General features: G+C 39.0%; 1 protein-coding gene across 1 annotated transcript in view; it reads right to left on the reverse strand.

Moving 5' to 3' along the window:
* Window positions 1–1,208, reverse strand: part of LOC149300861 (aryl hydrocarbon receptor-like) — a 50,538-nt gene extending 49,330 nt beyond the window's left edge. The window contains exon 1 of the mRNA XM_089484896.1: window positions 1,083–1,208. Coding sequence (XP_089341022.1) covers window positions 1,083–1,208 — 126 coding nt within the window. The remainder of the gene's footprint in view (window positions 1–1,082) is intronic.
* Between the last annotated feature and the right edge of the window lie 12,903 nt (window positions 1,209–14,111).

Here is a 14,111-nt window from a genome sequence, read left to right on the forward strand (position 1 = left end):
TATATATATATATGTCAGCCCTTTGATATGGTTAGAGGCTCTATGGGAGTGATTAACCCAGAGGGAGGACTCACAGGATCCTCAGCCAGTTTGTGCACTGGGTAAGGATTATAAGAAATTTTCTTTCAAAATAAATAAATAAAAACAGGTGGAATTGACCAAGCGGATTAAGTTGACTGCATTGCAAAAACACTTCAATTATTCATAACTAACATGAAAGGATTTTCTTTTTTACGTCTTCCGGTTAAAGCTCACTTATCTACGTAGCAACAGTCTACAATTTCAGAAGTGACTTGCTAGTTCAGATGTCATTTTTTAAGATTTTTGGGGTGTTTTTTAGTACGGTGTGAATAATTATAAACTTTTTGTAAAGCAGGATCAAACCTATATATTCATTATTCTGCACTAAGGCTATAACCCACAAATACAGATCTAAGTAAAATGATCTGCTGCTGAATTACGGATGCATGCAAGAGGCCAACATTGTCTAACAAGGGGTTACAAAAAGGCGAAATGCCATAAAATGCCACTTAACAGAGATTTTATTAGCCCTTTGGTAAACAGGACATACTTTTTCATTCACACTCTTTAAAGGAGGCGTTTTGGGGAGGAACGTAAATCCTCCTTCCCCAATGTCACGACGAGGATGTTATCCATGCGCTGGTTAATATGACGTTCTAATTACAAGACAAGCAAACGTGTAATTACAACATCATAAAAACTTCTGAACGGTTTAATGATACAAACACACCATACAACCTTTTTGTGTACATATGATTAATGTATTATATCAGATGGGTATTACTAATCCATTACCAAGAAAAGCTGTTCGTGAGACACCGGTGAGCCACTGAGGACATCCATGTGGCCAACGGGAAGCCGGAAATAAGAGGGTGACAGAAGTGATGTATCCTCCCCTGAAACACTGTTACGGCTACCAGCAAGTACTAGTACTTTTATGGCAAGGTATTACTATTTGTAACTTGAGTGAACACTTTGGGACATGGCGTCTTTGTATAGGAAGAAGACTAATTGGGGCTCATCTTGGAAGAAGTGGTTTTGCCAAGTGGAGGAAAGGGTACCCGAGCATCAGCCTCGTGTGCCCTGGTATACATCCCCTCTCTGCGTTGTCCAATTATGTTCTGGATGCTTTCTGTTCCTCTTCCACCTGCAGGGTAGACACCGGGGGTAGTTTGTTTGAAACCCATCCCGAGTCTGGCCCATGGAAGTCCCACTAGAAGATGGTTTTCATTAATCACTATTGTAGGCACACTTTGTAACATCTACCAGACATTTCCTGAGCTCAGGTGTTGGGGCAATAGATTCCCCTTGTTAGATCCCCACTCCTCCAGATCCAAGTCCTCTTCTGTTCTTTTTTTTTTTGGTCTTTACCCCCCCATTACATTACCTCCTACCGATGGGCATCTTGGCAGGAAAGCTTATAGGCCTAGTAATAAGGTAACTAAGGCGGTATCAAAATACAATGAACATAATGCCAAGACATTAAGCTCTTCAAAACAATTAAAAGATTTCCTTAACATTTAGCGCACCAAGATCATCTAACCTTATATCGAATCGGCGCTCAATAGTCTATGTATGTAGATAGAAGCTTCTAAATGCATGGGTCACCGACTATGATAACAAGCAACATACTGACGATGATTATTAGCAGGGTAATTATAATTACCAGTAACATAGCAACTGATTAGACAGATCCTTTGCTTCTCAGGAAAGTAATAACCCTTCTATGCAGGCAGTCCACTAATTACATGGATCGATATAGGATTTAACAGGCAAGAATAATTGCAATTTTAAAGTTCAAATGTACAAATTTTCATATTGAAAAAACAAAACGATGACAGTTTCCCAACCAAGAGTAATATGCAGTGCGGAAGTGATCGTACATCGTGATCTATACAGGGTTGGACTCATTGATGTATATTTCAGGTGCCTGGACTACTTTAAAAGCCATGAAAAGCAATCAATATCGAAGTCAATAAAGACTTTATGAGGGTGTTTGCCTGCCTTGGATAAGAGTGTATAACACGTTTTATATAAATAAAACTAATAATAATGATAATAGACCAAGACTACGCACAACAGGCGGACGATACGCTCACACCAGAACCGTAAAACGGAGACAGGTGGAATTGATGGTCAAACATGAATTTAAAGCACCGTGGGCCCCTGGCGCTGGTGTCTGTCAAGCTCTTATCACTCCACGTGATGGTATCAGACAGAAAGAGATCCAAACCTTTACTGCAGGAACATAACATTCAGGAGATCCCACACAGACCTTTTATTATAAATGTAGGTTCTCTGTTTCTAGAGAACACGGAACATACAATTATTGTTTTGAAGTCATTTGCTGCATAACACGGTTTAATGCTTTCGTTGAGCGAGTCCAACACTTCAGCTAAATGTCAGCCTATACAAGGAACTAAATGTACCCTCAATTAGGTGCTTTAAGGACAGTCGAAACTGGCTCCTGAGACCGAGAATCAACCGAGCGAGAAATGAATTAGAAATGAAAAGGCCTGGTGATAAGAAGAAGCCGTTTCCAATTCAGCCTTTTCTGCTCTTCTTATGGTAATTTTAGGACTCCAAAAGCCTCTTTTTTCAATCACTTTATTTCATCTCTTTGTCTTTCCAATTCTCATTTTAAAAATACACGTTTACCCTTGTTATATCCGCCATTATGCATTTAGTTAATAAACAGTATTAAAAAAGGTTAATATACATTGGTCTTGTTACATTTGCTAATAGTAATTCTGGACTAGATAGCTATGCCAGGTAGATCCGGTATTATCAATAAAACGCTTTACGGTAATCGCCATGGTTATTTAGTTCTATGGTGATACAAATATACTCTAGAGCAGCAGTTAAAACAGTGCTATATAAAAAGTGGTACATAGTAGGCTACTGTGATGTGAATGTATATTATTATTATGTGGGTGAATGTATATTATTTATTTATCTATGCTGCACCCAGGTTGGTCTTTGCTTTCAAAACATGTGAAAGAAAAATAAGGATGAAGGCTTAGAAAACGAGTGTCTAGAGTACGAAACATGATATATAATACAATATATATAGCCATTATCATCACTATTAGCCTTTTATAACATGATCTGGTAAAATGCATTTCGATGAAGGATATTAAAATATAGAATAGTATTTGGACTTACAACAGATGTGTAGCTTATAGCACAAAATTAAATTGTTTTGGCTCAGCCCCATCCATAAGAAAATTCTAAATAAATATATATTTAATTCTAGTAGACAAAATATTTACTTGACTGGGCTGGGAAACCAACCTATCATTTATGGCAGCTGAATTCTTAGCAAAGACTTCAGAGGATGTGTCATGTTCTAAACAAGAGTTTGAAGACAAGCTCCCATTAATAAAACCCACTAAACCTATTATACACAATACATTAAAACTATAAATGGCATCAGTTTTGCTTTAAATTCTAACAATGTGGGCCCTTGTCAGTACCCCGAAAACCTGAATTCTCCTTAGGAGTCCTGGAACAAGCTTATACAGTGATGTGGGACAAAAGGTGGAACTTCTTGGGCAAGCAGATACTGCAATCCATATTAAGAACCTCATGCCAACAGTGAGGCATGTTGGTGGCAGTGTCATGGCATGGTGATGCTCTGGACAACTTGCCTTCACTGGAGCATTTTGTTTTGCATCAGAGAACGTTAGAACATCTCTGTGTCCGAACTAAACTAAAATGAGGTGTTGTTGCAGGACACGTAAGTGTTTTATACGTAAAACCCCACAGATATCACAGTTAATACAAATTTGTTTGGAAAACACCCCTCCACAGCACTGTGAGAGACTAATCACTTACTAGAAGAAACGCATTCAGAGCCAAGCAAACATATAATATAGTAATTTGGGTTGAAAAAAAAGACAATTCAATCATGTTCAATTTCATTGTTGATCTAGAAGATGGCACCCCCCCCCAAAAAAAACCCCCACCGATTTCCAATGGTTTCTCAAAAAAGCGGAAATTTTTTGACAATCTGATTTCTTGCTGGATCAACAAGCTATAACCAACCCTGTCCTTATAACCAGTTATAACTCAGTATATCCTTCTTTGCTACAAAACCATTTGAAACGCCATAATCAAAGGCATCAAATTAATTGGTCAAACTCTGTAGTTATTGAATTCTATTTCCTTATCATAAAGAACACTTTTCACGGTTTTAAGTGAAAATGTATTTCATAAAGTCTGAATGGACAGGCAATCATCATTAGACCTTTTGTTGGCTAACTGACTAGGTCTCTTCTTCAGGCGTATAGTTTACCTAGATGGTCTTAAAAGCTTGAAATCTATTATACTGCAGTTAAATAATAATAAAGGTATCATCTTTACCCAACTTGCTTGCTAACTTTGAATTTGCCAACATTAAATCACATCTGTCCGAATCTCCTTGCAAGGAAGTAGGGTCTAGTAACCCCCGAGTTACTCCCTTTAGCACTTTGTCCAGCGGGGGAAAGTGTTCCATTAGCAACAATCTTTAAATCAGTTTTCAAAGCCGGTGCATATGGATTTCAGACAGGGGCAAATGAAACACTGGTTATCTGTGTGTGGCTATAAAAAGCAAATATGTTGACTTTGCACTTTCCTTCCTTGCAAGTAACACCGGCTTCTGTGCACCTATGTAATATTTGCATATATTTAGAAAGAACAATTCTGAGGCTACACGTTATAAGGGCAGGGTTCAATAAATGTAAGGGCAGTAAAGGTATGAACATTAAAGTATACTGCACAAATTAGAGCCTGAGAATCACAGGGGGAAGGGGCACTTGGGTTTACACATTGGCATACACTCAGTCAAACTGACAGAAACTCAAACACAGCAAACACTCTCAGCCAAATAGACATATCTTTATACTGGCCACCGTTATACTAAAGCAAACTCAAACCCACTGACCACACAAAGGCAAATCGACATTAACACTCTAACAGGCACACTATTCCAAAGGAAGCATATACCTAAATATACACAAAACACTCACACACCATTCTCAGCCACACCGACACACACTCAAACACAGATACCACTTCTCAATCAAACTAACACTTGGTGTTCTCAAAAAATAGCATATCTCAGTCCCACACATATAATTATCTTCTATATGTGCGACAGTGGGGGCTACCCAACTACTAGTGTGGGGGCTCCATGACTCCACCCACCTAGCAGATATTGAAGAATGGTCAGAGACTCCATATCACTCCTCTTCCCTCTATTATGCAGGAAGCTTTATCATTGTTTCTGTTGGCAATATGTCAGGCCTGGCAAATGACTGTATAATATATCACAATAATTGCAAAAATTGGAGGGGAAGAAAAAATGTGAAATTACATCAGCTTGGTTAAAAACTAACAAGGTTTTAACTAGGTCCTAGGGTTCTCTCTTCCTGAGGTACTATGCAACGCACCTTTAGATTACAATCAGCTTACTTCATTTATTCTGATGCGATTAAAAGGTTGCAAGGGTCATTATCGTCTCAAAGTTAAAAATAATTTTCCTTTGAGGCTACTGGACACGTATCGGATGATATACAAGTAAAATCAGAAATAGATGACATTTACAACCGGCTTCCATGAAAGGCTACAGCTAGGAGAGCGAACCGGGGGATCCGTCTGAGGATTTCCTTCATTAACACACTATTCCTGAATGTCTGCCATAGCGAATAACGGGACATAAGAAGAAAATGGCAAGTCCACCAATGCAGGACTAGTCAGGTTAACTCTTATCGGAGTTACATGCAGATGTGGTGCTTTTGATATCCAAATTCTTAAATGATTTATGTTAAATCTGGACACTTAAACAACCCTAACTATATTATTGCTCCGTGTAATTGAATAATAAGGGTCACAGGGCACTGGTGAATAACAGTGGAAAGGGCTGAACCGCTCTAACAAGAGAAGATCAGAATAATGTAGATAAGGTGCGGGGGACATAACATCATCACGTGATAACATACAAAAGGTGAGCGCCGACTATGCTTTGAACAAGCGTCACAGTTATGCCGCTCTATGCCATCACACAGAGACAAGCTTTATACAATATGCCACCATGATTATTGTAAAGGAAGAAAAATATTGTGATCAGGAAAGAAAATTACGGGTATACTCATTTTGGACCAAAATAAGATGCTTTTATGTAAATCTTATACGGATTTATAGGGTCACGTCATATTCAGCAGCACAGTACAATTGTCTGCTTATGCTAACCTTAATACATTGGATACTTAAAACTAAGGACCCAGACACAACAAAAAAAGATCTACAAGATTAAAGGAGATTAAAGTATCTGCAGAGGTCTCACACATGATTTGATGTATGGTTTAAGAGTGGAGACAGCATACGGGTGTCAGGGTTGGAATGAACTTTCATTCATGTTCTTTTTCTAGTGCGAGTTATGACATCACCCGGTGCAGGTTCCTTAGAAATGGAGTTCAAAGACGAACAGGTACCATTAACAGTTTAGAGTGTCAGATACACAATACATCACACCACCGTAAATAAAGCCTAACATGCGGGTAGTTACACAATACACTACAGGGCCAATATCAAGATAAAGGAAGACATACTCTGTGTGTATAGCCCAACGGAGGACAAATTGTCTACACCTCTGCAGCACCACGTAAACCCACGGAGATTCCACTTCCCAGCAGAGAAGGGAAAGACAGCTCGTATGTCCAGCAGGTGAAACCCTGGCATAGAGATCTATGTCCTTTATTAAACATAGGCAGGCATGCTATATGCAAAAATACGTAATGGGCCAGTATATGAATATATGGGTGTACAGTCACCTAAAACAAGCTGCATCACATTCCCCATAAATACACACACACACACACACGTTTCCCAAAATAGTCAAACCCTTTACCAATTCTCTTATATCTCTTAATTACTCAAACTGAAAAAGTAATTATTGTAAAGTATTAAAGGAATCGCAATGTTTCAGATTTAATTTTTTTTAATAAAATGTTACCATCATAACGCCAACACTACATCCACTGCATAAAGGCTGCGGTTTCTTGAAGGTAAACGTGCCAATAAAATATATTTCATTCTTAACACAGCTACGTCTACGTTGGGTACGGATATCCAAATGATGCTGATGATCGGGGGGGGGGGGGGCTGGAATACTGCCAGGACTGCCAAGGGAAACAGTACAAGGTACAGCAGACAATCCTAAACACACACTGCATTCTTACAAGGATAATAAAACTGCTTCTTGTCTTCTCTGAGTTGCATTAAAGCAGATTAGGGCAAGTTAGCAGTTCCATAGGGCGAGCAGCAACATGACTTTTTTTTCTCCGTCCACAAAGGACCTATTATCCATAGACTCCAGATTAACACTTTGAAGAACATAAAACAGATTGAAAAAGAGGAGACAAGTCTGAATCGGATCACAAGCCGGTGACACATGCTTCCTGTAGTGCACAAACGCGTGGGGCTGGCATCTCGCTACATGCACTAGTGCTCATCAATGGATGCTGCGCAAGGCGGGCCGTCGGGTAACTGCGGAAATTACAAAGCTTTAACACCATGGGATCAAAGTAGCTGTCTTTAGAGACAAAAAAAACACAGGAAAAACGGCTATATTCAATAAGTGGCGGGAGTCAGTTTTCTGTTTTATAACCACTAACTCTTTAGTTGCCGGAAGGTGAGCAAAGCACAAAAAAGGGTTAAGCACCACATTTTCCAGATTACTTTGCAGCCTGTTTTCACGTTTAAACAGAAACTCTAAATGCACAGGTAGATCGTAAATCCACAAGTTTACCATCAACACCCAAAAATGCATACATAAAAAGTAAACGTCAAGAAATGACATGGAAGAGTCGTTTCAGTGCTTGGCTTCAATGTATAGTTTCATTTAAATAAATAAAAAGAGCGGAAGGTAGGAGTAACTGGAATGGCAACATGCTTACAGACACGTGATCAGTTATGTATGTTGGAAGCGGTAACAAAATTAAACGATTAAGTCGTCTGTCAAGTGTGATTGTAAAGCTCGAAAGCTACGCATTTAGCCTAGATGTATATCTAGGAGCTCCATTCCCTTTTCGGCCCACAAATGACCTATTATATATAGATATATTCCAATGAGCTTAATACCACTTTACAGTATTTATTCAGCATTAACACATATGGAAAAAAGTCTGTCCCCTAATATATTTTTCTGTATACCTATATGATGGTTATGATAGAAAGATAACAGCGTGATAATTAGAGATATCGATGTTTCCTATCCACTTAGTCGCCCATCTCAAGCGATGGTATCGGGATTATACGCTTTTTAGGGTGTGCTTAGCTTTTTCTATATAGTTTTATTTCCTGACCAGGCTTCTGGGTAAAGGATCCCTCGTCCAGAGAGGGCTAGAAATTGCAGCATTATTGGGTTAAAAGTAATGCAGTTCCAGCTTCATGGAAAGATTAGACAGGGCTTTCTAAAACTGGGGTGTGACGAATCCCCAACACACACACATATATATATATATATATATATATATATATGATTCGGATGACTAAGATAACATTTGCCGCGCGTGCGCGCGGATTCCTTGCTCTGTTGTATGTACATGTAAGTTTAACAACTTGTTGTGATGTAATCAATGTAAACAGGAAGTCTTGCAGAGGTTAGGACCGGGGTCCGACTGCAGCCGTAAAGGGCCACAAGCGCAGCATATTTTGTGCTGGTCCCGCTAAAAATTAGCTTTTTTTTTTCTTTATAAAAAGCAAAGATCGTTACACCCTTCTGTTTCAGTGCATTTATAACATAACACTGAAATTCACTCCTTGAGGGCCACAGGCGAACCACGCTTTCAGAATGACAAATAACGTTAATTCCCTCTTATAGGAGGTTCCAAAATGTATTCAGCAATATAACCACTAACGGCCAAATACTCTGACTTCGCGGTATAGGCCTCCGTACCAACAGGTTGGCTTTTTATACAGATTTTTTGTATTTTATTTTGACCCTTTAACAGCCAATATAAACAAAATAAATTCAAAGCGGTAATTAAATCTGAAGCTCTGGATAAATAAAGAATGATTCAAATATCATCTCAAGTCTGCCGTTTACGCGGTCGCAATGTAGTTGACATATACAGGTCTTTTGTCTCTCGGTGGCTGGCTGCAGCTACGCTCAGCTAATTGAATATTAAAAGTCCTTGGTAGCGACAGAGTTCAGAATAACGGATGTCACGGACAACGTCAAGGCAATGAAGTAAAGAGAACAGGGACTACTGTGCAGAAGGACAAGCGGACCAGCCCGATGAGCGGTGGGCCCATAAACGGTTGATTTAAAGGCGTCTTTTGAGGACTGGAAAAGAGAGAGAATTCCTCCCACCCTGTGCAAAGCTGTACAACTATGTATCACTAAGTCGCTACAACTCTAAAAGCCCTTCAGAAAGTAATTGGACATTTCTGGCCATCTGCCCACCCTTGCCCCTCCATATCACATGGGGCCGCATGGGTGCTTTACCTTTTCCACTGCCTGGAAGGGCTGCAGTGACTCTGGGCACTAAACAGTTAAAAGTAGTCCGCTCAAGCATTGCTGGTGATTACCAAGGGACAAGAAGCAAGGTTGAGTGCAACAGAATTTGCTTTTTCTTTTTTTTTTTTTCTGTCTCATGCCCCTAACCCTCAATTACTGGAGGTGATGGGAGGAGGGAAGCGACTCAATTACAAGTCAACATAATCTGTGCATTTATAAAGGGCAGACTCGGAGACAGCATGACGACAGGAAAAAAAAACACCGGCAAAAGGAAAACGAGAAAGAAAGAAATCATTTTTACTCTCGTGAAAAGTTACAAAGCCTTTTTTTTTTTTTTTTACTGAAATGCTTATTACATCGCGCTTAAAAGGGTTAAGAAAATGGTAAAAACCCAGTCTATTGTGCATTAATGTTACTTAAAAAGCAAACAAATTAGCAGTTTTGCGTGAGATATATAATTAAATAGGTTTAGTGCGTTACCCCACAGTACAATTGTCTTAAATAACAGACAAAATATTTTTAACAAATTTGACACTTCATAAAAAAAAGTCTATTTGCAACAAATATGCATCCACATTTTAAAACAACATATGGTGTATCAAACCACGTGAATTCATCAAAAACGAAATTATAAACAGCCAAATCCTCTATGCCTAAACAATTTATTCCCATGCAAAATGAGAACGCCGGAAATCTTATGAAGGACAAAATGATTTTTTTTTTATGATATATATATATATATATATATATATATATATATATATATAAAATTATATACTATAATTATAGGAAATGTTAGAACACAAATTGATATTTTAATAATATTATTAATATTGATATTTAATATTATGTAGCCAAAGTGCTGACTTATAAAATTCTATTTACCATCATATAAAATCATTCTGAGATACCCATAAACTGCCATAATGCTCTCCAAGACACAGTATGAACACCATTATTATTATAGTGAAAAATAACATACTGAATTTGTGCCATTTCTCTAGATTTATACATTTTTTTATTATATCAATGTTGACAAAAAAAAATCAATAAAAAAAAAAACTAACAATATCAGGATGTGTGAAAGATAGAAGGGATATTAATCTATTTTTTCTTATATGATTTTTTTTTTTCTAATTTAAAAGCGAATATTTTGAATGTTTTGTGATGTTTTTTTATTACGTCATTATTTAGCTCCGTACATTAAACATCCCGTTTAGTTGCCCCTCAGATGTTAATGTGAACAGGTCACCGCGTGGAGCTACAGTAGCAACACGAAGACAACAGTAACCCACAGAGTACAAAAATATTCACGTATATAACCAAGTATTAAAAAAATTAAAAAAAAAGGAATAGAGTGTGGAAAACTCCAATAAATAAAAGGACTTTGTGGAACCCTATTATGCTTTTCTCGGTTTGTCTTAGTCTGTCAGTTCTAGTCTTGTCTTGTAAGAAGCGCTGAGTAAATTGTTTTTACTATATAAATAAAATATAATAAAGTAATAAATATGCTTTATTATTTTGTTCAACATACAGAGTTGATTTGATATAGCCTTTCAAGACAACATATTCATTAAAAACTTTTTTTGTTTTCTACTATGACAATTCTACAAAGATCTGGAGATCCGTATTGAAAAATAATTAACGCAAGGAAGAAAATTTAAAAAAAAAAATAAAAAAAATGTCAAGAGGGCTAGAGGAAGCAGTAATGTATGCGGAGGTATTACTAAATGGTATAGAGACATAGTAGTATCATCATAGTGAGCAAGCAAGAAGGCGAACTACAAACAATAAGGGGTGGAGCAGGGCTTGAAAAACACTCAAAATGTCCTCTCTAACCCGTATACAACTCGACCAAAAAGCATGTTACAACACAAATGAATTATACAGGTTGAAGTGTGTCCGGGGCGTGCTCCCAGCACCAACACTACTGACCTGCATTAATAGACAATAAACTACTTGCAATGATCAGTAAAGGAAAGACCTGTTGGCAACTAAACAGAAATATATTTCACGTATTGTTTGACATACGTCACCTAATAGCAAAACAAGCCTGTATACAGAAACCTTCTCTAGTGCTGTCCTACCCGGGCAGTAAGAGGTTAATAACCAGAAGGCGTCACATAACTCCAAGGATACGCTATTAAATACTACATAAACGGCATCGAAACACTCTTCTACTAGTAATAACACTTTTTATAGCGTTGCACAAATGCCATAATACACGTACGATGTGAGGATGCAAACTGAAATTCATTAAAAAATGTATATATATATTTAAATAAAAATAGAAATAAAATAAGATAAGATATAAATAAAAGAAAAATAAAAAATATTTAAATAAAACAATATAAATAAAATAATAAAAATCTGCTGGGCTGTCTCCTGTCGTCTTAAGGGCTCTTCCTTCTAAACGGGCTTAATCTTACCAACTAATCACAAATATAGCATTTCCATCAATTCCTCACAACATTTCGCAATAAAGATCACAGTTTGCGAATATGAAACGTGGATATAATCCGTACCAAAATCGCAAAGAGAATTCAATGGAGGATAAAAGGCTCTACGTCCTTTATAAAATATTGACTGAGCAAACAAATTCCGGGGCAAAAAAAAGCTTTTTGTTGACTGCAATGTGACATAAAATGTAAACACTCTTTATATGTATAACTAGTTTTTTTTTTGTTTTTTTTGCTCTTCCGGATTTCATGGCTTTTACAGAACGCAACAAATTATTAGTAGCCGAGAATACGATGACACAAAAAGAGTAAGAGAAAGAAGAGACTTTCACGTATTTCTTGCAAATTGACAGAATCAGGACAATTTTTCTCTGGCCAGGAGCGCCACCAAACAAATTTAAGACTATTTCAAAGATAAGAATTGGGGGCTTTCACCAGCTACGGTGGGTAGATCACCTTTTTACCAGCCAATGAACGATCCGGGAATTGGTTAGCCCTGAAAGGGTTAACCGTCAGCACTTTATTAATAGCATGACAATACATATATATTTACACGAAGCACGGCAAAGCGCTGCATGACGGGATGACAAATAGAATGACACATGTGTACAAAACCTTTCGTAACCTTACTCACCGTCCACACTCTTTCAGAGGTTCATTAATTTCATGCCATTTATTGATGTAGCGCCAGCAGAGTCTGTAGCGGTGTTAGGGGACAGGGATATTTAACAATGACGTAAAAACAGACAATATTGGCAAGCACTGAGAGCTGAATCAGAAAGGGTTAACCCACATAAACCCCTTTGGATGCCAGGGGGTAACACGTTCCTGGGTCATCTCTGAGGTTAAGAGATATTCTGCCAATCTGGGCGCTCTAATGGGCGCTCTAATGGGCGCTCTAATGGGCGCTCTAACGATCAAACAGTAAACTGTGTGCAGTGATACGATTCACACTACATTATATAACGTATATATATATAACATACATGACACAATTACAACAAAGTCACAAAGGATTTGGCTGCTGGTAAGAACCATTTAGTTTGCCTGGTTTTCTTCTCCCTGCCTCAGACCATCAGTGTCCTTAGATGTTTATCCCATGCATGCCTAACCTCTACCACTTCCACTGGGACGCTGTTCCACTTATCTACCACAGCCTCAGTAAAGTAAAGCTATGATCCTCAAGTTTTGAGTTCGTGACCTCATAAGTACCCCCATGTTAAAACAATGTCACGTCCTCTAAGTGCTCCCTGTCACTCCAGGGTTAACCCTTGTGCTGCCAGAATGCCCTGTCATTCTCAAGTGGCTCCAAAGAGTTTAATCCTCTGCAATCAGCACAGACGGACAGACAGACAGACAGACAAGCAGACAAGCCTTACGTCTTCTGGACGGGTTTTCGCCGCTTCCTGCTGGCATACATGATGTTGGTGTTCATCTCGCTCCGAGCTGCCTTAATATTTAATGGCTTTCCTTTTCTTTTCCGCTTTGCTCAGTACGTAGGCCAAGCAAATGTAAAGATCCAAGACAGATGTGACATGCACGGCTCCGGGTCCCGGGACGACACACGCAGCGAGCGGAGGCGAGTTACTGACACTTCGAGGAGTTCGCAGGAGGATAGAGTTAATCCTTAATGCCAAAGGGGGGGGCGCAACAAAAACACCGGAAAACCGGATTTGCTGCAGGAAATCGAATGATCCGGTGCGCGGGGTGACCCACTCTGCGTGACCAGGGCGTGAGCTTTAGGGGTCTCCGCGGAAAGAAGGGGATACCCCAGTTGAGCTTACAAGTTATTAGGGTGCAGGCCAAGTCTTCCGGATCCTGTTCCTGATACTTGGAGGTTAGTACTGCCTCGTCCTGCCGCCATGGAACGTGGGTGAAGGGAAGCGAGCGGCTGGTTGCGATGTTGTTCCCAGGGCGGCTGCCTTCCCTATCCGCCAGTCTCTCTCTCTCTCCCAGGCTGTCTCATTCGCTCCACCGCTGGCTCCTCCGTCTCCTCCCACGCCTGGCGCCACCACGCACGGCTGGTGACGTCACGCCACCCTCTGGCCGGAGGATAGTAATGGAGAGTGTGGAACTTCCTACGGCCATCTTTGTTTTGGGCAGAATTTAGCTTGCCCGTTCGGGAA

Source organism: Sceloporus occidentalis, unplaced genomic scaffold (genome assembly GCF_023333645.1).
Source record: "Sceloporus occidentalis isolate IW3139 unplaced genomic scaffold, rSceOcc1.0.p SCAF_23, whole genome shotgun sequence".
Lineage (NCBI taxonomy): Eukaryota > Metazoa > Chordata > Lepidosauria > Squamata > Phrynosomatidae > Sceloporus > Sceloporus occidentalis.